Source organism: Sardina pilchardus, chromosome 3, assembly GCF_963854185.1.
Source record: "Sardina pilchardus chromosome 3, fSarPil1.1, whole genome shotgun sequence".
Classification (NCBI taxonomy): Eukaryota; Metazoa; Chordata; class Actinopteri; order Clupeiformes; family Clupeidae; genus Sardina; species Sardina pilchardus.
This window is the reverse complement of record NC_084996.1, coordinates 13,128,337-13,151,793: the sequence shown is the minus strand read 5'-3', so window position 1 is coordinate 13,151,793 and position 23,457 is coordinate 13,128,337. Positions and strand designations below refer to the sequence as shown.

General features: G+C 50.9%; 1 protein-coding gene across 1 annotated transcript in view; it reads left to right on the top strand.

Moving 5' to 3' along the window:
* Positions 1-12,165: 12,165 nt before the first annotated feature.
* sdk2a (sidekick cell adhesion molecule 2a) overlaps positions 12,166-23,457 on the top strand; it is a 44,311-nt gene continuing 33,019 nt past the window's right edge. The window contains exons 1-7 of the mRNA XM_062531116.1: positions 12,166-12,341; positions 14,465-14,571; positions 15,278-15,425; positions 18,084-18,217; positions 19,944-20,055; positions 20,850-21,040; positions 23,328-23,411. Of these exons, the coding sequence (XP_062387100.1) occupies positions 12,205-12,341; positions 14,465-14,571; positions 15,278-15,425; positions 18,084-18,217; positions 19,944-20,055; positions 20,850-21,040; positions 23,328-23,411 (913 nt within the window). The 5' untranslated portion in view covers positions 12,166-12,204. The remainder of the gene's footprint in view (positions 12,342-14,464; positions 14,572-15,277; positions 15,426-18,083; positions 18,218-19,943; positions 20,056-20,849; positions 21,041-23,327; positions 23,412-23,457) is intronic.

Here is a 23,457-nt window from a genome sequence, read left to right as displayed (position 1 = left end):
CACAGCAGCATTAATACTTCAGATCTCCCATCTCGCCAGCCAACATGACCGTGGTGCCAGGTAACACTGGGCCTCAAGCGCTCCCTGATTGTTAGACGGGAAAATGTTCAGCTAGTGATTGGGAACTACGTGGGTAGAAGCTTGCAGTGATAGGAAAGAATCAACTGAAATTGCTTGTCCTACAGTTTTTCCTCCACTACTTCTTTGTGCAATCTGTGGCAGGAAGAAAGAATGCCTTACAATGGAAGATGGCACATTTTTAAAAAAAAGTGTATGCAGGAGTGTATGCTGCTGTGAGAAAGAGGAGGTGAATTTGTTCTGTTTTTCAGCTAAATTGATGTAATTTCATACCATAACCTAAGGCGTAGACCTGACATTGTGTGAGAAGCAAAAGTGCTGTGGCTGTAATTTCTCTTTTTTTTCCCCCCTTTAAGCGGCTCCTGCATATTTATAAGATCATGTCAAAAATAGAGCTAACCTTGATTTTACTTTCACCACTTCAACCCTACATTGCACCTCTGCAGCTGCGGCTTCCAATACTCTTGCATATAAATTGGATTTGTGAGTGCAAGGTTGCCTGCTTGACTTATAGGTAGGATAGGGAGTGCTTCTTTTCCCCCCTCCCCTCCCCTCCCCTCATGCAAGATCCTTAATCTCACATCTCCATCTGGAGTGATGTTAAAATAAAAAAAAAAGAGCAGAAACACCATAGACGTCCTGACACACACTCTCAAATGAAAATGGCATCTACTTATGCGTACATCATGAGCGCTAGATTGCTACAACGCCACGTGACCCGGAGCACTAGCAGTCTGTGTGACGGGGAGGGGAAATGACACGAGGTAATACACACTTGAATCAACAGCTGTCCTGCAGTGTTGGAGTCCTCCCTCATCAGTGGCCAGTCCACCGCCTGCTCAGTCATCCAGTGCTACTGCTGTATGACTATTGATTTGAAGATTCTGATGTTGGCAGTGGACTTGTGGTCGATCCAAATGACATGACCTGCAGGGTAGACCATTTTTTTTTCTCTCCCTTTGCATTCGAAATCTGTTCTGAAAATGTAGTGGGAAGGTTATGTAATGTGAAATGAGCCTGGGCGGATGACAGTGTCCTTGTAGGGAATGATTGACAGCAGCCAGGGGCAGTGCTGCGTCACACCGCGGGGCAGCGGACGCGAGGATGACAGCTGGACAATGGATCTTTCTCTCCGGCGTCTCCAGAAGTGTCACCGATTGATAGTTGGTTTGAAATGTCTCCACCTCGGCCCGTGTTCCTCTCCTCACATCCGGCGGGTTTGAAACTCAACAGGCACTGAAAGAGAAGCTTTATTATATTAGGCAGCGTGCTTTGGGAGGGTGCTCACACGTTTCCTCGTAAGGGTTTCTTTTTTTTTTTTCTTTTTTTTTTCACTCGTGCGGTTTTTCATGTCAAGTTTGCACTTTTGCTTTATTTTTAGAGCCTCGCCTTTCGGGGTTGTCTGGCTTCCGTCGGTTCTATTTCGGTCTGTTTTTTCAGAGGTGTGGTCAGTCTCTTGCCCCGAACTCTCCCAAATTCCAGGAGGCTGATCTGTCTGGGCCACACGCGGCGGGAGACCATAAAGAGAGAGCCCGGGCCGACTCTGGTTCTGCTGACGCCGGAGGTTAATTGCTGCGGCCCCCGGCTTGGCAGGACCATCATGAGCTGCCATTGTGTCTGTGCAAACACAATAATTAGTGTTTCTGAAAGAGCCTTTCGCAACCCCTCTCTCACATTTCCCTTCCTTTTGTCTTTGAGTCACTACTCAGCAGCCGCTTCTCGCAACATAACATCCAAGTAATTGAGAGAGTGGGGTGAGGAGGGGTGGGGGGGGGTATGTGTGAGATCGGCTTTCACCGAAAGTCGTGTAACAAGCCAAGGAACAATGGCATTAGCATAATGTCAGCTGTTGGGGATTTGTGTCAGCGTTCGGTAACGCCAGTCGAGAGTGAGCGCTGCGGCGCGGCCGAATGATTTGTTCTCATCGCTCCCTTAACCAGATCGCTTGTTTCAAAACTTCCTCGCTCGCTCGCTCGCTTGCTCGTGCTCTGTCTCTAAACAATAGAGGAGGTGGGAGCTGGGGGTGGCGAGAGCAGAAATGCCGTGACATGACACAGAGATTTCTGAAAGGGTGGGGGGGGGGGTGTTGGGGAGGTCAGAGGTCCCAGATGAAGCATTTAGGGAAGTGATGTGGTTTCTGTCACAGGGAGACGCTCCAGTGAGTTGTTGGTGGTAGTGGGGCTGTGTATGTGTGCGAGTGTGTAGGTGGTGGTTGGTGAAGGTGTGTGTGTGTGTGTGTGTGTGTGTGTGTGTGTGTGTCTGTGTGAGAGCGAGTGAGAGAGTGGGTGGCAGTTGGTGACGATGTGTGTGTCAGTGTGTATGTGCTTGTGTGCGTGTGTGTGTGTGTGTGTGTGTGTGTGGAGATGGTGGTTGGAGGTGCTGCAGAGGGATAATTGCACCATCGCTCGGTGCACCAGCCAGCCCGTTAAGAAGAATGATGGGAGAAAATGGCGGTCAAAAGGTCTGCCAGAAGTGCGTCTGTGCGACGGGGCAATGTGGCACACTGTAATCTGTCAGCCTTTTGCGCTGCTAGGAAACTGCCATCGTCTCCTCTGATTGTTTTGTTCCCAAAAGGATTATTTCTTTCTTTTCTTCTTTTTTTTAAAAAAAAAAAGGTCTTCCCCGAGCTCAACCCCCTCCAACCTTAAGTTCTTCTCCTCTCCCGAAATCGTCTTTGTGCGGACAGCTGGAGGCAACAAATTACCCGTCTTGCAGTTCCACCTCGTCATCTATCACTGCATATTCTCCATCTTGAGGCCCTCCTGATGTTGTGCTGAGTCTCTGCTCTGTCATTCCCTTGCCTTCCCCCTCTTTTAATGAAATGCTGGAAATTGAATCATATCAGGTGAACTACTGCCTTTTCAGCCCGGCTCTCAGAAGAGCGCCCGCCCGCCCCTCCCCTTCCGTCCGCACCGAGGATCTGCCGTAAGTGTGAATGATGCTTTTAATGTGAGCCATGTTCCTTTCTCTCAGCGCAGATAAATAAGCCGGTGTGGCCCGTGCGGTGGCGTGACAGGCTTGTCAGGCCGGGACGGCTGTAAATGTAATGAAGGGAGCTCATAAGTCTTTGGCTGTGTCAGCCGTGCACATATGATCATTAGCATTTAGCTCCTGCGCTGCCACTCACCACCAAAGTACTTTCACATATGCGCTCTCTCTCTCTCTCTTTCTCTCTCTCTTTTGTCATGCTCTCTCTCGCTCTATCCATCTCTGCATTACCTGTTCCTCTCTCCCCCTGCACTGTCTTTTATACCTCTCTTTTGCTACATCTTTTATTCCCTCTCTCTTTCCCCATCTTTTTTCTCATCATCTCCCCTGCTCTTACCGTTTCTCTCACTTTCTCTATCTTTCTTTTGCTCTCTCTTTCCTTCTCTCTCTCTCTCCCTCTCTTTCTCTCTGATAAGAATCACAATCACATCCCATTCTATGCACATATATTACAATGCCAGGCGCCCCGGTACAATGCGTTGCGCGAAAACTATTAGCATACGCGCTATCTCTGAGACGCAGGAGCGGCCGAAGGGAGAGGACGGGTGGGGGAGCCACCGGGGAGGGGAACGGCTCCAGGATCTGGCACTTTGTTCCACGCCGCGGTGTCAGTATCTCGGCGTGGCAAAAGACGGCGCTGAACGGTGTGGTGAAGTGGGGGGGGGGACAGATGGGCCTAGCAAGTGCTTCCAATTTGAAATAATTTCTCACCGCGTTAAGAGGAGCGGGGGCCGATAAGGCCGGCGGGAGCGGCGGGGAAGGCGGTGGCACCCGCTGGAACGAGAACCCACACCACGACGCGCGCCGGCACGGGACTCGGAGAATCCAAAATGAGAGAGAGGGGAAAAAAAAATAGCTAGAAAATTTGAGCGTGTTAGCCGCATCCCTGAGAGAGTGGCCTTTTTGGACGTCGCAACATCAAGCGCGCAGGTGCTTGCTGGTCATGAAACAGCATCTACCCGCTCAATGTGTGTTTGTGTGTATGTGTGTGTGTGTGTGCATGAAGGCAAGTGCTCGTGCATGTGTGTGTGTGTGTGTGCGAGGGGTGTATGTGTGCGCACGAAACGCAATCCCACCACACCATCAACTAATTAGGATCTAATTATCCAGGCAAGTGTAAACAATCGCAGCAGATGGCAGAATGCGCGGAATTAACTCTAATGACCCGCGGCCCGGTGGAATTCCCATTTCGCCGGCTCTGTTTGTTATTTTTTCCTCCATTATTCTTTGCCCTACTTTCTAAATTCAGTTCTTCCCAGCCTCCTCATGCCCCGAGAAAGTGCCGCCCGCCTGCCTGCCTGCCTCTTCTTCCCTCTTCTCTCTTCCCTCTTCCCTCTTCCTGCAGCCCTGTTTTTGCTCTTCTCCTCCTCCAGTTTGCTCTGTGCTCTCTCTCTCTTGACTCAACTGACGTCAGTCCGCAGCGCCAACGAGATTCACTCCATTTCGTTAACATGCACCAACCCCCCCCCCCCCACTCTCTCTCTCTCTCTCTCCTTCCTCCCCCTTTCCCTTCCAAGTCTGCAAATCAAACCTCTGATTTGTCTGAAAAGCAAAAAAAAAAACGGCTCTCGGTTGAAACGGTTATCAGCTCAGGCGCCCACTGCCGTGTTAAATCCGCACGGCAGCCTAATGGCGAGCCGGGGGAAAGAGGGGGGCTCTGCAGGTTTTTTTAACGGCAGGCCAAGAGCCTCCCGGCGTGCCTCTTTAGTCCATCTCAAGTGAGCGGTGGTGGACATCACAGCATCTAAAGGGGAAGAGGAAAGGCGGCGGGAGGGTGAGAGAAAAGAGGGGGAAAGAGGGAAAAAAAGAGAGAGCGAGTGAGAGAGAGAGAGAGAAGCAGGGCGCCTGCTACAAGGTCTCGGAGATCTGCCTGGTCTCGGCGGGCCTTTGTGCAGAAGCGGGCACATAATAGATGTGGAAGGAGTATGTGGGTGCACGGTGTCTCATTAATCGATGGCTGGCGTGCGCGCTTGCTCCTCTATGTGTTGTGCCAAGTGCTCTGGAGCCTAATTAAGCTCCAGGATATCAGAGACACGTCCCTGGGCACACAAACCCCCCTGGCAGCGACAGAGAACATGAGAGAGAGAGAGAGACGCAGAGAGAGGGTCACAGACAGAGAGAGAGAGAGAGAGAAGGAGAGAGAGAGAGCATGCAGACATGGATACAGCGAGAGGGTGAATGCAAGAGAGATTTCGAAGGGATTGGGAATCGAAGGGACACCGAGAAAAAGCGAGAGGACACGGCTATAAAAGGTGAGCGAGCTGGAAGCAGAGCGTGTGGGAGAGAGACGCTGAACGCGCAGAAGAGGTGAAGAAGAGGAAGGAAGGACAGAAAGTGCGAAGAGGAAGAGGAGGAGGGGAAGGACGGGCTGTTTTTTGTGGCAGCTTTGTGTCAGTGTGGCCTTCAGGAGGAAGGCTGCGCGCTGATAATTCAATCTACTGGCCATCGAGCGCCTTCCCCCCCATCCCTACCCTCCCTGCCTCGTCTTCGCTTCTAATTAAATCTCCATTTGATAGCTCAATGCTGCCACTAATTGTGTTTGAGCGACGTCACCGGCTACCCCACAGCTCCACGATCAAAGTCCAAATGTTGTGCCACGGCACACCTCAATTAATGCCTGCGGCTACAAATCAATTCAGCCGGGGCGACCTGCTCATCTGGCAGTCATGTGTCATTTCATCCGAGCGCTACCTGCGGAGACCGCGCCCTCCCAGTGAAATGGGATGGAAATGAGACCGATGGTGCACTGTGGCAGTACTCCGACACTAAGCCTGGAGTTGTCTCCAGTATTCACCCCCACACACACCACACACACACACACATGCACAGACACACACACACACACACACACACACACACACACACACACACACACACACACACACACACATAGTTCCAGTAACACCATCTCCTGACTGATGGCTTTTCTCAGCTTTAATCAGACGCTCGGTAATCGAACTGCCATGTTGGTTCCACCCAACGATGACGCCGGCGGACACAGCTGATGCAGAAAGGCCCATCTTGAGTGCCTCTCCGAGATGATTTAATGGCCATAAATTGCTCGGGTGATCGGTTGTGCGTGTGACACGCGTGGACTAGCTTTTGTGCGTGTGTGTGTGTGTGTGTGTGTATTCACTAGATAGATACTGACGCATGCACACACTCTATGCAGATGTTGGCACGCCAGGCCATAACGGTGAATGAGATGGAGGAGGGAGGCGATAAGGGCCCTGTGCGACGCTGTGGCCGTTATATCTGGCGTCCATCTTGCCGTCTTGACATGGTTGTTGCGGCCCCCGTGCGGTAATGGGTCCCCTCACCTTGGCTGGCGACTGCTGGAGGGCATCCTGCTGGCGAGATGGCGTGCGCGGCGCGGCGCACTGCACTCGGTGGAGTTTGACGTACGGGCGAGCGAGTCGGATGGGGGCTGGCGCGGTTGTCACGGTGACAGTGGCAGTGACAGAGTGACAGATCGCGCTGACCTTCAGTCGGAGCTGCGAAGCTGGCAAGGAGGAGCGCGTTGGCGCTTTGGCGCTTGGCACCTGCCCGATGTGCCAGTCTGCGACACCCACCTGGAGCCACACGGCGCACACACACACACACACACACACACACACACGCACACACACACGCTATAGAGGTAGGGAGTCAAGAGCAAGTGCCCTCGGTGTCATATTACACTAGCCAAGGGCATGAGCACACACACATGCTCACTCACTCACTTACTCAGTCACTCACTCACTCAGTTATTCACCTTCCTACTCACACACCCACACATACATATATACGCACACACACACACACACACACAATGTTAATGCACTGTGCAAAGAGAGCGAAGAATATCCTCTGTTCGACATTTCTGCCGCCCGCCTAGAAAGAGACCATTGAAACGGCCTTGAATGTTCTGCCGCTGAATGTCAGCGAGAGTGACATGAATAAGATAGCAGATGTCACAGTGAAGCAACGAAAGTGTGTAGAGAGACAGAGGAAGGAGGAGAGGGAGAGAGGGAGGGAGAGAGGGAGAGAGGGAGGGAGGGAGGGAGGGAGGGTGAGCAGGCAGCCAGGCAAGCATTCGTCTGTGCGTTCTCTCGCAGTGAGCTGATGGCTTGCCTCTTTCTCAGTGCTACTTCTCGGAACAGGACTCCGATTGGCACTTGTAACGATGCGATGAGGGGTCTCACACACACACACACACACACACACACACACACACACACACCCTCACACACTCTTTCACACGCACACACACAGTCACTCGCCCGACCGCACAGGTTTTAGAGTCCTACCGGTTCCTGAATAAAAAAAAAAAAAAGGAGGCGACGACTATAACAAGTGCTGAACACGGCCCCTCTCTCAACCAGCCAGCCAAGCCTCGCCAACCCCCCTCGCCACCCTCCCCCCTCCGTGTGATTGCATGCCAGCATGGTGCATGGGCAACACAATGGGGCATGTTTTATGGATCCTGGCTTGTGCCTGTGGCCTTTGTCTGGCGGCTATTAAAATTCAGGCTGCGCGGCGGGAAGCCCGCGTGGAGCATTGCCACCCATTCGGCTTCAGCTGTCAGGTTAAAATAAGGTGTTTTTATCGCTGCCCAGGAGCCTGGCCCGCACTAAAAAAACGAGAGGGGAGGACAGAGGGAGGGAGAGAGGGAAGGGATGGAGGGAGGGAGGGAAGGGATGGAGGGAGGGAGCGATGGTGAGATTTCCACCGAGAGGACATTAAACGCCTCCTGCCACCGGCCCTCGGCCCGCCGCTCGGTCGCTCCACCTCTCCTCACCGCAGAGTGCCTGCGGTCCAGAAGCATCCTCCGCTCTCTCCTCCTCCTCCTCCTCCTCCTCCTCTTCCATCACCTTGTCCTCTCCTCCCTCCTCTCCTCCCTCCTTCCCCCCAGGCCTTCCATCTGGACCCTGTTCCCCCTGCACTGCCAAAACTCACCTCACCCCCCCGCCCCCCCCCCCCCCCCACACACCACCACCTCCTCCTCCCACTCTCATTCTCCGGCTATTGAAACGTCTCCCACAAGTCACAGTTCAATCCCACCCATAGTGCCGATTGACATCCAAACCAAACCCCTCACGACTGGAGAAAAGAACATGCTGTTTTTTTATGTCGTTATTTTTTTGATGTTGTTTCCTTGGCCAGGCAACTTTTTGAGGAGGGTGAAGAGGGAGGGAGGGGGGTGGGGGTTCTCTTATCTCCTCCGCGGTGGTCGGCAGTTGTGTTGTCTATCTCCCGATCTCTGTCCCCCGCGGGTTGTGTGGCGAGTGCTGGCTGAGAGGCGGTGGACTTGAGGCTCATTAGGGCTGGACTGCAGATGGTGTTGACCTGAGCGTGACTCCGGCTCTGTCCCCGTCACCCACGCTGCCTCTCTCTGCCCTCACCGTTACAAGGTGCTGATTCGCTTAACCCCCCTAACCCACTGCGGGAGATCAAAGAGCTGAGAACGACACTACTCAACACCCCCCTTCACACACACACACACACACAGGCATACACACACATACCCCCCCCCCCCCCACACACACACTCACACGCACACTCAAGAGTGCAGGTGTCAAAAGAAGACATTTATAGTCACACATTCATATGCGTGCCTATGCCTGCATATTCAAACACTTGTAGACCAAAGACATGCAGTCAAATGTTCATGAGCACGTAGCATACTCTAATCTACACTTTATGTGCCCACGCTTACACTTTGTATACACATGCACACGAACACACACACACGCACACAAGCACGCTCAGTTGTTGCACTTAATTAAACATGTCAAAAGAAAAGACAATTATAGGATTCATCTGGCCAGGAACAAATAAATGCAATAAACACCAACCCATAGACACACACATTAACACACACACACACAAACTAACATAAGATCTAATTGCTAGAAAGCCGACACTTGGTCATGATTGAATCGTAATACCAGCGCTGGTGTGTTTGTGAATCTGACCTCTCTCTTTTATTGCCTTGGCCACATTCATCAAGGCCACAGGCCCGAGCTCCCGCCTCACCGACAAGCAGCACAATAAACCTCTCTGGCGACGAGGAGCTTCAGTACATCGGTCCCATTTCAATCTCGCAAACAATTTCCCTTTGAGCCGCGCGAGCTACAATCCCTCCCCACCGCCGCTGCTGCTGCTGCTGATGCCGCTGCCGCTACCCAAATGCCACAGCCATTTGCATTCATTTTAATGGCAGCGGTGGCGGCATCATTGCCGGTACCTTCTCCTCGATGGGGGCGACAGAGAGCACCCCCCACCCCTCTTGCGCGCCCCCCCCCCCCCCCCCCACCACCTCCACCGCCACCCTCTCATGCTGTTGTCCCTCTCATCGCGTTCCCGAGGCCTGCCGCTCGCCCCCAGCCAATCGATGTGGGAGTCAGCTTTTGCATCTGGAGGTCCCTAATGGTGCCCGCGTTGCGTTTATAGTGCTGCATCGCTAAGTGGATGTGGCCCCTCCACCGCTCCGGCTAGAGGGAATGGCAATGCATTTACCAGGGGAGGGATGAAATTACCGGGGTGTTTGCAGGAGGAGAGCGCTCTGGTACTGAGGGGGCTTTGTGTGTGTGTGTGTGTGTGTGTGTGTGTGTGTGTGTTTTTGTGAATGTTTGTGTGTTTGTGTGTGTGTGTTTCTCTCTCTCTGTGGTCTGTGTGTGTGTGTGTGTGTGTGTGTGCGCGTGCGTGTGTTTGTGTGTGGAGTGGGAGAGGAGGACAGAGAATGGTAAATGCTTTATTTCAGCCCACATGGGCAATTGTTTTTTTTTCCCTTTTCCTTTCTGGAGCAGTTACCCAATAGCGTTAATGGTGGAGGGTGTCAGGGGGTCGTCGAGGGCTTTGATTAGCCTGGTAATAGCCCCAGGGTATCCGATCTCGCAGACGAGGAGCACTGTCCTTTTCTGACGACTGTCTGTGTGTATGAGCACGTGTATATGTGTGTGTGTGTGTGTGTGTGTGTGTGTGTGTGTGTGTGTATTATGAGTGAGCACATATGTGTGTGTGTGTGTTTGCCTGTGTGTGAGAGAGACATAGACAGAGAGCATTTGTTTATTTTCTTCTGTTCCCCAGAACCCTTCTCGCCCTCTCTTTCTACAACTGTGTTTGTGTGTGTGTGTGTGTGTGTGTGTGTCGGTGCGTGTGCTACAAGTGCACATGAGCGTTGGTGTGTGCAAATCCCAGTTACAGGTTACACTTCACTTCCGGCTTGTATACATGACTGCATTAACTTCATTTCAGCCCTCAACCATCCTGAGCTTCTCTCCATCTCTCTCTCTCTCTATCCCTCCCTCTCTCTCTCTTTCTTTCTCTCTCTCTCTCTCTTTCTCTGTCTCTCTCTCTCTGTTTTTCCCTCTCTCACCTCCCACTCCTTGCTGCTCACTGGCTCCCTCCGGTGTCAGCCTCCACAGAAGAGGTCTGTGAGGCGCGTTGGTGTGTGTGTGTATGTGTGTGTGTGTCTGCATGTGTGTGTGTATGTGCATCTGTGCACATGCGTGTGTGTGTGTGCACCTGTGTGCATCTATGTGCATGTGTGTGTGTGTGTGTGTGTGTGTGTGTGTGTGTGTGTGTGTGTGTGTGTGCGTGTACGGTGGGGGTTGGGGGGTGGTGGTGTCAGAGGTGGTGCTAGTGTGGTTGGTGTTGGTGTTGATTGGAGGCTGACTAACACCAGCGCACCATTACCACGCACAGCAGCAGCCTAATGGCACCGGAGAGCAGGAATGACTCAGTCATCAGAAACCAGGCCAGGCCCTGTCTCTGTCTCCTCCGTCACCGCCACCATCACCACCGTCACACCACCATCACCACCGTCACACCGTCACCACCATCACTACCGTCACCACCATCACCACCTGGCCGCCTGCCCTGCCCTGCCCCTGCCGTCCCCGGCATTCTATTAATACTGCCTTTAATTAGCCCGTCCACAGCTAATGCCGCCGCGATCGGCACGCTGTCAGCCCCCGGGGGCCCCCGGCCGAGACAGACGGCGGAGGGGACGATCGATACGTCTGATCATTTCTTTGGCGTTGGGAGAAAATGAAAGTGCTTTGTCTCGGATGCCGTTGACAGGGCCGGGGGTGGTGGAGGGTGGTTGGTGGAGGGAGGGGTGTGTGTGTTGGGGGGGGGGGGGGGGGGGATGGCCTCCACACGTTGTTGGCTGCGAGTGCGACGCCTCTCGGTAGTTGTTTTAGTTTAGTAGTGTGAGTAGTGGTGTGGATGGCAGTGGTTGGGCGCTCCATAATCCCCCCCCCCGTATAAGAAAGCGTAAAGATAAATGAACGCGCGGCGGAGGGCATAGCTCATTCTGTCAGCCGCTCTGGGCTGTGGAGCTACCAAACAAATACTCCTTAAGGGCTTTGTCCCCCCCCCCCCCCCCTCCCTCCTCCTCCTCCTCCTCCTCCTCCTCCTCTGCTGTGCAGACTCCATGCCTGTTGGCTAGATGAGTCCTCATGCAGCCCTTTGCAAATCCACTGCCTGCTCAGCTCTCGCGCAGCTCCCTGCTCTTTTATTGTGTGCCACAGTGTTGCGATGAGTCCGTAGGATTGTTTTTGCACCAGTGTGCTGAACGCTGCTCTATTCCTCGCGCTGGTTGGTTGATCTGGCTATTGGTCACACCTGTCTAACCCTGATTCTCTCTCTCTCTCTTTCTTTTTCTCTCTTGCTTTCTCTCTCTTTCTGTCTCCTTTGGTCCTCTATCTATCACTCCCCATTCCTTTTTCTTCCTTTTCTCTCTGAATCCCTCTCTCCTCTTCCTCTCTACCGCACTGCACTCCTATTTTCTGTCTCTTCCTCTCTCCCACTTTCTTTTACTCTTCATTCCTCTTTGCATATTCCTTCTGAATCTTTTCTTCTCTTCCTTCCTCCCCCCACTTTCACTCTTATTTTCTCTCTCCCTCTTTCTCTCTCTCTAACTTCCTATTCCTCCCTCTAAATCCTCTCTCCTCTTCTCACCCTCTATCTCCACTCCTCATCTCTCTCTTCTCTTCTCCTCTCCCCATATCTCCTCTCTTCCTCCCTCTCCTCTTCTCTTCCCATATCTCCACTCTTCCTCTCTCTCTCCTCTTCTCTCCCCATATCTCCACTCTTCCTTCCTCTCTCCTCTTCTCTGTGAACCTAGATGACGTTCCTCCGTACTTCAAGATGGAACCGATCCCGACTCAGGTCCACCTGGAGGGGAACCGCCTGGTGCTCACCTGCATGGCCGAGGGAAGCTGGCCTCTGGAGTTCAAGTGGATCTACAACGGAACTGAGCTGACGCGCTTCTCTCTCGAGTACAGGTGAGAAGGAGAGAGAGAGAGAGAGAGAGAAAAAAAAAAAAAACCCGATAGAACCGAATGAAAAGATCAGGACTGGGCAGTGGAGAGCGCGAGACACCAATAACAAATTGCCTCTCTGGTCCTTCGTCTCAATTGCGAGTGTGTAACCAGCTTAGTAAATAGGAGCACTAATCACAGTTTAAATTGAACAAATTCCTCATTTGCCCCGTGTTTAATTCAAATTCAATCTCATCTTTATTTATGTATTCAGAGAGGCTCTGGCATCCTAACCCCCTTGAGATACAATGTCTCCCTTTTCAATATGAGCATGAAATGACTCGCACAGTCACTCCGAACACATATTAGCAGATATCATTTTCTGTTTCGTTTCAGAATACACAAATACACGCGCGGATTCATTTCACAAGAAGTCCCCTTGTTTGGAAGCCACAGGGCTTTGCTTTCCTCTCCTCCCCCCTATCCTGACACACACACGCACACACACACACACACACACACACACATGCAAAACCCCCTGCCATGAACAGGAATGGCAGAATGGCACCATGAGGCTCAAGAACCCTTCGCAAAAAGCCACTCATGTGGCAGGGAGGAAAAAAAGCCCATCATCTTCGACATTAGCGCGGCTCCTGCAGTATTCATGCCGGCCGCCGCTAAGTGAATTGTTCTCGACTGCAGCACTGCGGTGGGTGCGCTTCTACCTTGACTACCGGCTCTTGACTGCTGTCAATAATACAATACGTGGCTCTCTTGTTGTTTTATACAAAAAGGAAAAATAAAATGGGTTCTTTTGCTGACCAAGAAGGTCAGCGTTTCACACCGGTCTGAGCACGGTCTTAATGGATTCTGTGACGTGAAGACCTTTTTTTGTGCACTGCCTCCAGCTTTAAGGCCAGTGGCCCCCAGTGGACCCTGGTCTGTTTTAGTCGGCTCGGAGATGCGAGAGAGAGAAAAGCACTGGCCTCCCCCTTCCTGTCCGCAGAAACAGTGTGAATAGGTTCCAAACCACACAATTAGATCCCTGTTAGCCATCATTATCAGCCCACATCTCCCTCCTTAGGCAGTCATCAGCACACAGAGCCGACAGCACTCTCTGTGTGTGTGTGTGTGTGTCTGTGTGTGTGCCGTGTGTGTGTGAGTGTGCCGTGTGTGTGTGTGTGAGTGTGTGTGTGTGTGTGCATGTGTGTGTGTGTGTGTGTGTGTGTGTGTGTGTGTGAATGAGCCGGTTTGTGAGGATCACCATTCTGCTTGTTATTCCCCACCACTCCTGATCAAAGGAGAGAACTTGAATCCACTTAACCAAGGCGTCACCGTTCTGCAAATAGTCGTGCAAGAACTCAACAGGGCAGATAAGAAGCCTTCTGCGGATGCCAGTGTCTCGTTAAACAACCCCCTTTTTCTATTTATAGCTCTCACGCTGGAGTACATACACACACATACACACACATACGCGCGCACACACACACGACACACACACACACACACACACACACTAAAGAATCCCTAATATTTTATCCCCGTCCCTTGTTAGGATGTCTTAATGTGCGGCTCCTAATTTGTGATCTCAGCTCTTCTGATTCCTGTCAATAGGAAGACTGATTGCATTGCACATTGCAGTAGCTGTTTTTCCCTCCACTTAGTGCCCCAGGTTTTTTTTCTGTTGCTGTTTTTTTGGCAGCCTTAACATGTGTTAATGGCCCTTTTCCCCCCTACCTCGTGTTGTCATCCCAACATCAAGTCGGGCTGAAACAGCTCTCCATTATTAATAAAGCTCCTTTGACAGGTTAGGGTACGGAAAGTGGTACAGCGTGCCAAACCGAACACTGTCTCACACACACGCACACGCACACGCACACGCACACGCACACACACACTCACACACACTCGCACACACACCATACCAAATGTGTTTGTTTCGCTTTTTGCAGTGTGCACAGCATCATGAAAAATTCCTGAATATCCTCAGTGCAGTATGTGTGATTATGTGTCTTTCACCTCTCAGTGCAAGTGGCGGAAACGCGTCTCTCTCTCTCTCTCTCTCTCTCTCTCTCTCTCTCTCTCTTTCTCTCTCTGACTGTGGAATGACGTGGAACCCTTCCTGTTTGTCGTGCTGTGTTTGTCAGGTACGTGATCCCGGCGCTGGACCGCGCCCACGCAGGGTTCTACCGGTGCATCGTGCGGAACCGGGTGGGCGCCCTGATGCAGCGGAGTACTCAGGTGCAAGTGGCCTGTAAGTGCACGATCCCCCCCGAGCCGTGGACAGCTGTCTGGAGTGGTTTTTAAAGGCACTGCATGTACCCGCCGCGCCTCTGCAGGAGCTGTACAGACTGTCAAAATGTGCTCTCTCTCACTCTCTCCCTGTCTCTCTCTCTCTCTCTTTCTTTCTCTCTCCCTCTTTTTTCACTCTCACCCCCCTTTCTCTCTCTCCCTCTATCTCTCTCTATCATTCCTACTCTTCCCTTCTCTCTCTCTCTCTCTCCCTCTTTCTCTATCTTTCCCTCTCTCTTTCTTTCTCTCCCTGTCTCACTTTCACCCCCCCTCTCTCTCTCTCACCCTCTCTCTCTCCCTCTCTGCCCCCTGTCTCTTCCCCCCCCCCTTACTCACTCTCTTACTCATTGCTTGTTCCAAATGATTTTGTCCGTCCCTCTGCTCACTGCTGGTCTTCCTCCCTCTTGCTGTTCCACTCTCCGTTTCCTGCTTTCTTCTCTTGCCTCTCCTTGCTTCCGCCGTGGTATCTGTTCTCTCTCTCCACATGCTCCCCCCCCCTGATCTTTCCATCATTTGTCACTCTTTTCCCTCCATTACATCTCTCTCTCTCCCTCTCTCTCTATCTCTCTCTCTCTTTCTCTCTCTCGCTCTCTCTCCCTCTCTCTGTCTCTCTCTCTCTCCCTCTCTCTCTCTCTCTCTCTTTCTTTCTCTCCCTCTCTCTCTCTCAGATATGGGGGGTTTTGTGGAGGGCGAGCGCACCCAGGCCGTGTCCCAGGGAGAGGCAGCGGTCATCATGACCCCGCGGATCCACAGCTACCCCAGGCCTGGGATCACGTGGTTCAGAGACGGACGCAAGATCCCCCCCAGCAGCCGCATGTAAAGACCATCTCATCTCACCTCTCGTGTGTGTGTGTGTGTGTGTGGGTGGGTGCATGTGTGTGTGTGCGCGTCTGTGTTTGTGTACATGTGTGTACATACTTGTTTGCCCTGGTGTGTATTATTCGTTTAATGAGTGGGAGTTAGCATCTGTGTGTTTCCATTGTGTCTTCATGTGTGCGTGTGTTTGTGTGTGTGTGTGTGTGTGTGTGTGTGTGTGCATTATCACAAGTGTGTGTTGAATGTATGTCTGTGTGGGGGTATGGAGTTTTTTACGCTTCGATGCACACGTGTGCATGTCTACGCATCCGCGTTTGGTTCGTGTCAATCAAAGATGTATGTTCCCCTCACTCACGTGTGAGCTACATGCGGTGAATAAAGTAGCCGAGCCTGTGCACGGTGGAGCCCGTCCGCCCCTGCACCGGCGCTGTGCTCTCTGCTGGGTTCCGTTGGGTTCCGCTGGGTTCCGCTCCCCTGTGCACGTGTGGATGTGGACTTTCTTCTGGTAGGCCGGGCCCCTTCTCTCTCAAAGAGATTCCAGCAGTGATGTGGGCTGTTATAATAAGAGCCTATGCCAGCACAGCAGTGTGCAAACTGCCTTTAGGACAGAGAGAGAGTGAGAGAGAGAGAGAGAGAGAGAGATAGAGAGAGAGAGAGAGAGATGAAGAGAGAGAAAGAGATAAAGAGAGAGAGAGTGAGAGCGCTGATTGAGGAGAGAGGAAGAAGTGAGCAGCAGGGGAGCCAATTACACCAAATGGACAAAAGCCCTGTATTGATGACCTCAGGACTGACAGCAGTGGGCTCGTGTCTGAGTCTGAGCTCGGAGCATTTATGTGTTAGTTAGTCAGTTAGAGTGTGTGACGGTCTTGCGTACGTGGGTGTTTTTTTGGGTTGTGTGTGTGTGGGTGGGTGTGGGTGGTGGAGGTGAGTTGTTGCTTAAAGCGGAAATGTGTATTTGTTCATATGTGTGTGTGTGTGTGTGTGTCTGTGTGTGTGTGTGTAGGTGTGTGTGTGTGTGTGTGTGTGTGTGTGTGTGTGTGTGTGTGTGTGTGTGTGTATGTATGTGTGTGTGTGTGTGTGTGTGTAGTCTGGGTCAGCGGAAATGTGTATTTGTTCATATGTGTGTGTGTGTGTGTGTGTCTGTGTGTGTGTGTGTAGGTGTGTGTGTGTGTGTGTGTGTGTGTGTGTGTGTGTGTGTGTGTGTGTGTGTGTGTGTGTATGTATGTGTGTGGGTGTGTGTGTGTGTGTGTGTGTAGTCTGGGTCAGCGAGGTCTTTGGCAATCACCTGAGATTAATTTACCTGACTCGACAGCACGAGCCTGAGCGAGAACAGCTCCGTGTTTGATGATCTATAATTGATGGCGCTCGTCCGCCATGTCACAGCTGACGTGAGGGCTTCGGACATTTACGGGGGGATTGTATTCCCCAGCCCCTCCCGAGCCAAAACCAGACGAGGGCACTTCTCTTTTTTTCCCCCCTCAGCTCCCACATATAGTCCCCCAAAAGCAATGGGAGTGAAGGAGGAACCAAAGGGAGGGGGGGGGGGGCATAGAGGTTATATAAAAACGTAAGATGCGCTTTTTAGAGAGAGTTCAATTCCCCCCCCAAAAAACACGTTTACTTTGAGCACCAGCTCTTCCCGTTGAAGGTTCGGCATCATATCGAACTTGCCATGCCAGCATCTGCCTGCTTTTTAAGCTGAGAGACCCTGACAGAGGGAGAGAGAGAATTTGTTTGTCTGTTTTTTTCCCTACCTTATTCATTATTTTTATTTTTTTTCGCCCCCCCCCCCCCCCCCCCGGCCTCCTTCCCCTCCACCTCTATCGGCGCCCGGCGTCTTCTCCGGCGCATTGATATTCCGCGGGGCACTGAGGCGACGCCGTGAGAGCCCTCAGTATAATTGTTCGGGAGTCTGTTTAATCTGCGCTTATCGGGCCTGTGCTGACAGATACACAGGCCCTAATCTGCCGGCGCGGGGAGTGTCGGCTCTCATTTACCGGCACGCGCTCACGGTCGACTCGGGGCCCTGCCGAGCAGCCCCGCCGAATCCGAAAGTGGTTTTGTCCTCGCGGGGCCCTCCATGGAAAGAGGGTGGGGGAGAAAAAGAACAAAAAAGAAAAAGCCCCACATCTCCATGGCAAAGTGCCGTCGTGGCAACGCCGCCGAGTGCTGTGTGATCTTAAACAGCTGGGCTCGCGATGCTAGAGGTCTGCCGAAGAGCCTGTGCGTGTATCTGTAGCGTGCCGGCTAATTGAATTGGAATGTGCCGAAGAGTGTGTGAGTGTGTGTGCGTGTGTGTGTGTGTGCGTGCGTGTTAGTACCATATGTTCAGGTGTGGATAGTGTGGCAAGAGAGCTGAGGTAAATGTGCTTGTTGCAGTCAATGTGTCTACTATATTTGCGCTTGACAATGTGCTGGAAGGCCAGTCGTCAACTGAGATCTTGTCCACAAATGTGAGCTTGTTGTTCATATAATGATAATATAAAATTATATGATTTGGTGCAAAATTATCATATTAACTTATGCTTAAAAAGCTTGTATTTTGCAATAAAATTATATGGTTAAAAAAAAATTGATTTGGGGTTTTCAACTGCATTTTCCTCACAAGCGTCCTGGGTCCTTCTGGGTTCATTCTGGTTTTGATTTAATGTCCCACAGAGCGATCACCCTGGACAACACCCTCATCATCCTGTCCACTGTTGCCCCCGACGCCGGCCGCTACTACGCACAGGCCGTCAACGACAAGAACGGAGAGAACAAGACGAGCCTGCCAGTTACCTTGACAGTGGAGAGTGAGTGGAGTTTCAAACACACACACACACACACACATACACTCTCTCTCACTAACACACACACACACACACACACACACACACCCGCTCAAATTCATACAATTTCAAGCAGCATGGGGCACGCAGCATGCTGTTCAACAGAAATGCAGCAGTTCATCCAGATCAGAAAGTGAAAGTAGTGCTCCCAGTAGAATGTGAACCAAGGCCTGAACCACTGCACTAGAGGATGGCGCCCAGCGGATCAATGTTCCGCTTCAAGAGTTGTACTCATTGCAGAATGTGAAAATTATTGGCCTGTAGTGGGGTGGAATGAGGAAACTCTCCTCTCCTGTCTTGGGGTGTTTTGGGTGTGTGTGTGTATATATGTGTGAGTGTGTGTGTGTGTGTGTGTGTGTGTGTGAGAGAGAGAGAGAGACAGAGACAGAGACGGAGAGAGTTTGTGTGTGTGTGTGTGTGTGTGTGTGTGTGTGCGTGTGTGTGTTTTGGTATTTGAAGTCAAGCTCAGAGTAACTGAGCTGGAAAACCAACAGGTGGGCATACTCTTCTGAAGAGTTAAAAAATAATAATTTTTGGCTCCCTCTGGTGGTGTCATTCCAGGTCCTCTTCTCCAGCCCCCTGTTTTCCACTGACCCCCTTCTCAACACAGCCCCCACCCCCTTCACCCCCACATCCATACTCACTCAAGACACGTACACACCTCCCTCCCTTATCCTTGCTTCCTTGCTGCTCATCCTTCCTCCCTCTCTCTTATCCATTCTCCGAGGCAACGATGCGCTAACTTTGCCCAGAATCGATACCCCGCGATTGGCTCCCCGCAACATTGTTTTTTGCGATGGGCCTTGCATCCTCCGTCCACAGCAACCGGTGATGAGCCCCCTCTCACCCCAACACCTCCCCCTCCACCCACCTCCGCCCCCCACCCCCCCGAGACGCCCACCTCCGCCTCTCCACCTCCACCACCCCGAGCAGCCCCTCTGACAGGGTGATTAAGCCGGGTTGTAAAACGAGCTCGCCGTTTAATAGCCCCCCACAAAAGCGGATTTATGGAGAGCGAGACGCTCCCACCGGCTCCGGCTCATGCTCTCCGAGCCGTCCCCTCGTCACCTCGTGTCACAACGGGAAAACAGCAGCCGGACACGAGCAGACGAGACCGGCTGAGACACGCCGGGGGAAAAAACGGTGTGGCCGATTGAGAGCGGAGAATCAATGACATGACCGGATATGGGCATTGGCGCTGGTGTTTGGTTGGACTCATTGAGTGAGAACACTATGAGTTTAGCCACTCACACACACACACACACACACACACACACACACACACACACACACACACACACACACACACACACACACACGCGCACGTACACCCACACCCCTACTACCCTCAAGGCCACCTGTATGGAGCGTAATGGAGCTTTTGTGTGCATGGAAGAATAGAGTCTGACACAGCTGGTGTTGTTGCCAGGTGGTTTAATGGTGTTATTATGTTCATACGTCTTTGACAGAAGCTGGCTGGATAATTGTGTGAGGATTGTATGTCTATTACTCATTCCATGTTAGACTACATGTAGTGTTCATCATCGCAGATTGAAAAGCTTAATGTATCACCCTTCCATTAGAGACCGCATCTGGGTAACACACTCTCTCTCCTTCTCTCTCTCTCTCTCTCTCTCTCTCTCTCTCTCTCTCTCTCTCTCTTTCTCTTTCTCTCCCTTTCTCTCTACAGACATAGGTGGCCCTGCAGACCCCATTGCTCCTTCCATCATTGTTCCTCCGAAGAACACGAGCGTGGTGGTGGGAGCTTTTGAAGTCACGCTGGAGTGTGTGGCCAATGCCAGGTGAGCCCAGCCGCAAGGCTCTGCTGTTGCGTTGATGTAGGAAGAAACCCTTTTTTATTCATTTTATTTGTTAGGCATTTTCAACATAAATGTTGCCATTTGATGTATTGCACCTCAACACTAAGTTAGCCTTAGGCTAATTTGCATCTGCAGTCCCTAAGGGCAGGGCACAGTTAAACATCCATTAGACATCAAACAACATTTCACAAGCAACAAGGCAGATCACAAAGCCAACATCAATATAATGCACATGGTGATCCTTAAGCGCAGCTTCAGCATCCAACACTAGTCCCTCTGGTACAGGCAGCCTAGTGTCACTATGACTGAGGACCTTTCCATTGCTGTAGCTTGTGGTTTGGATAGCAGAGTTAGTGCTGTACATGAAAATACATTGACAGATGCACACACATGTTCACATTTCACACACATGCATATAGTTTACAATGTAAACAAACACATTTACACACACAGATACACACACACACACACACACACACACACACACACACACACACACACACACACAGGGACATGCAAAGGCATATTTAAGAGATGAATGACCACAGCATTAATAATGCAGCTGCCTGAATGGCTGCTGCCGTCACACTCTCTGACAACTTTGTTCTCTCCCATTCTCTCTCATCCTGGACTTTTCCTCTCTTATCTCATCTACCTGTCATCTCTCTCTCTCTCTCCCTCCCTCCCTCTCTCACTTCATCAACCTCTCTGTCCCTCGTTCTACCTCTCTCTCTTTCTTTCTCTCTCCCTCTTTCTGTCTCCTCATGTCCCCTCAGGCCCCTTGTGAAATTGGCCGTCACGTGGCGTAAGAACGGTCAGGTGTTCACGCGTGGCATCCGTGACTTTGGCCGGCGAGTGACCATCAGCGGGCCGCTGGTGAGCGACAGCGGCTACTACGAGTGCGAGGCCTCCCTGCGCAGCAGCCGAGCGCCCACCGTCAAAGCCGGGTCCTACCTGCACGTGCTCGGTACGCAGTCGTCCTTCCACTGCCTGCCTAAAAATAATTGTTACCGTACCTCCGCCAAGGAGGTTGTGTTTTCATCGGGGTTTGTTTGTTTGTTTGTTTGTCTGTTTGTTAGCAAGATAACTCAAAAGGTTATGGATGGATTTCGATAAAAATGTTCAGGAAAGGTATGAAATGACCCAAGGAAGAAACAATTACATTTTAGGGAGTGATCCGTATCACCGTCTTGATCCAGGAGGCTGTTATGTTTTCGCTAGGCGAAAGGACGGAGGTCTGTGCTCTCGCAGTGCTTTTCTTATTTCCTTACTGTGATATTCAATGTCATCGCGCCACACACCAGTGACCCTTCACTGCCCCACTGTAGAGCATCACTTTAGTAGACTCTCAGAGAAGTCTCTAGCCCCATGACATCTCAATCACCATTTTCTCAGCAGAAAGAATTAATATTAGGAGACCTGTGGTAATGTCTGAATGTATTCTTTCATGTGTCTGTCATTCATTTCCACTTTATTCGTTCCTCATTGTTTTCATTATGAGAACAAGTTAAATTGGAAAAAATATTCTTTTTTTCATATCTTATTTTTCCTCAGCTCTGCCAGATGTCAATAAATGTAGAGGTGCTATATAACCTTTAACCATTCAATTATACCGAACCACTTCTCTGAGGAGCTGATATCATATTATATTATATTATATTACGGTTAACTTAACTATACGCTTTGGGTGGTTATTTCTGTTCAGATTCTCAGGTTCCGTACTTGATTACAGGCGTGGGCTGTTCAGGCTATTTAAGATTTGAAATTAGATGACCATATTGTCTATAATGGCTTCGGCGTGACTTCAGATAACTTCAGGCACAGAACTTTTTATTCGCTTTAAGAGCTGTATATAAATAACACCAGAGGTGGAAAACTCCATGTATTGGTTCTACCCAGAGCCATAGAAAGAGAGAGTTTCGACACTCTTTGATGTTGCCGCCACACGATCAAAAGTTCCAAAAAACCTGCGCTGAATGGCTGAATCGCAGGAGGATGGGATGTACTTCTGGATGCTGGAAGGTGTAATCAATTAACTTATGGACTACCAAGAGATTGGCTGTAAATAGTTCCAAAAGTCCCATAATGAGGAAATAGCCTGGAAAAAGCGCTGTCATTTTTTCCTATGGAGGTCTATGGGAGTGTCGCCACTCTGTTTTATCTACCGCTCTGGTTCTACCTGTGCACTTAGCACAGGTGATCTCATAACTGTAATTAGCTGCTCTACCTGGCTGAATAATCAGCTGGTTTAAGTGAATGGTTAGCAGAGATACTGTATGTGGTAGAGCTTTTACTCACTGAAGCTGGAGTTTTCCACCTCTGAATAACATTGTTATACACTATATCTGTCTTGAAGAAATGATTTGAAATTCTTTGATTTAGTTCACAGATATGTGGAAAGTGATTTTGTCACTGTGGAAAGAGTTGCACACGAGATATCATTTAATAAGTAGTTCTGTTTTGTAGTTTTTTAGCAGTTATGTTGTTTGTCATGCAATGGCACAGTGGTGCACATTATCCAAACATATGGTCAGACCATATGATCCTCACATCATCCACATGAGCCAGTTTAGAGACACATGCTAATCAATACGGTGACCTCGCACTCAAACGGACTCCATCTCCCCTTGACCTGTTTGATCACTGTCCCTAACACCACAGTCCACCACCTCATGCTCACTCACCTCTCTCACTTCGCAGACTGCACACACACACATTCACATTCATGAAAACACGTAAGCACACATGCACAGTTGCGCACACACACACACACACACACACACACACACACACACACACATACGCACACGCGCACACGCACACGCACACACACACACACACACACACACACACACACACACACACACACACACACACCTCACACACACACACCTCATCTCACACACATCTCATTCGCAGCTCATTCATCTCATTCACAACATGTCATTCACAAAGCTGCGGCGGATTGGATTCGGTGTCTCGGCGACACTTGTGAGGTCAGGAGTGGTGTGTATCAGTCCGTGTTGTTGTGACTGACTGCGGAATGAGGCTGCTGTTGATGCTGACGGGCCTGCTCTCTGAGTGGCTAACGTGTCCCATTCCACAAGGGCTCTCATGGAGATGGGTAATCATAGCAGCCGAGTAATGGGAGCTTCCTGGATAGTTCAGCTTCTGCTCTCTCTCTCTCCCTTTCTCTCTCTCTTTCTCTCTCTGTCTCTCTCTCTCTCTCTCTCTCTCTCTCTCTCTCTCTGCAGAACACCCGATGTTTGTGAAAGAACCCGAGCGACACATCAGTGCAGAGATGGAGAAGGTTGTGGACATACCCTGTCAGGCCAGAGGTGAGTGTGTATGTCGGATGTGTGTGTGTGTGTGTGTGTGTGTGTG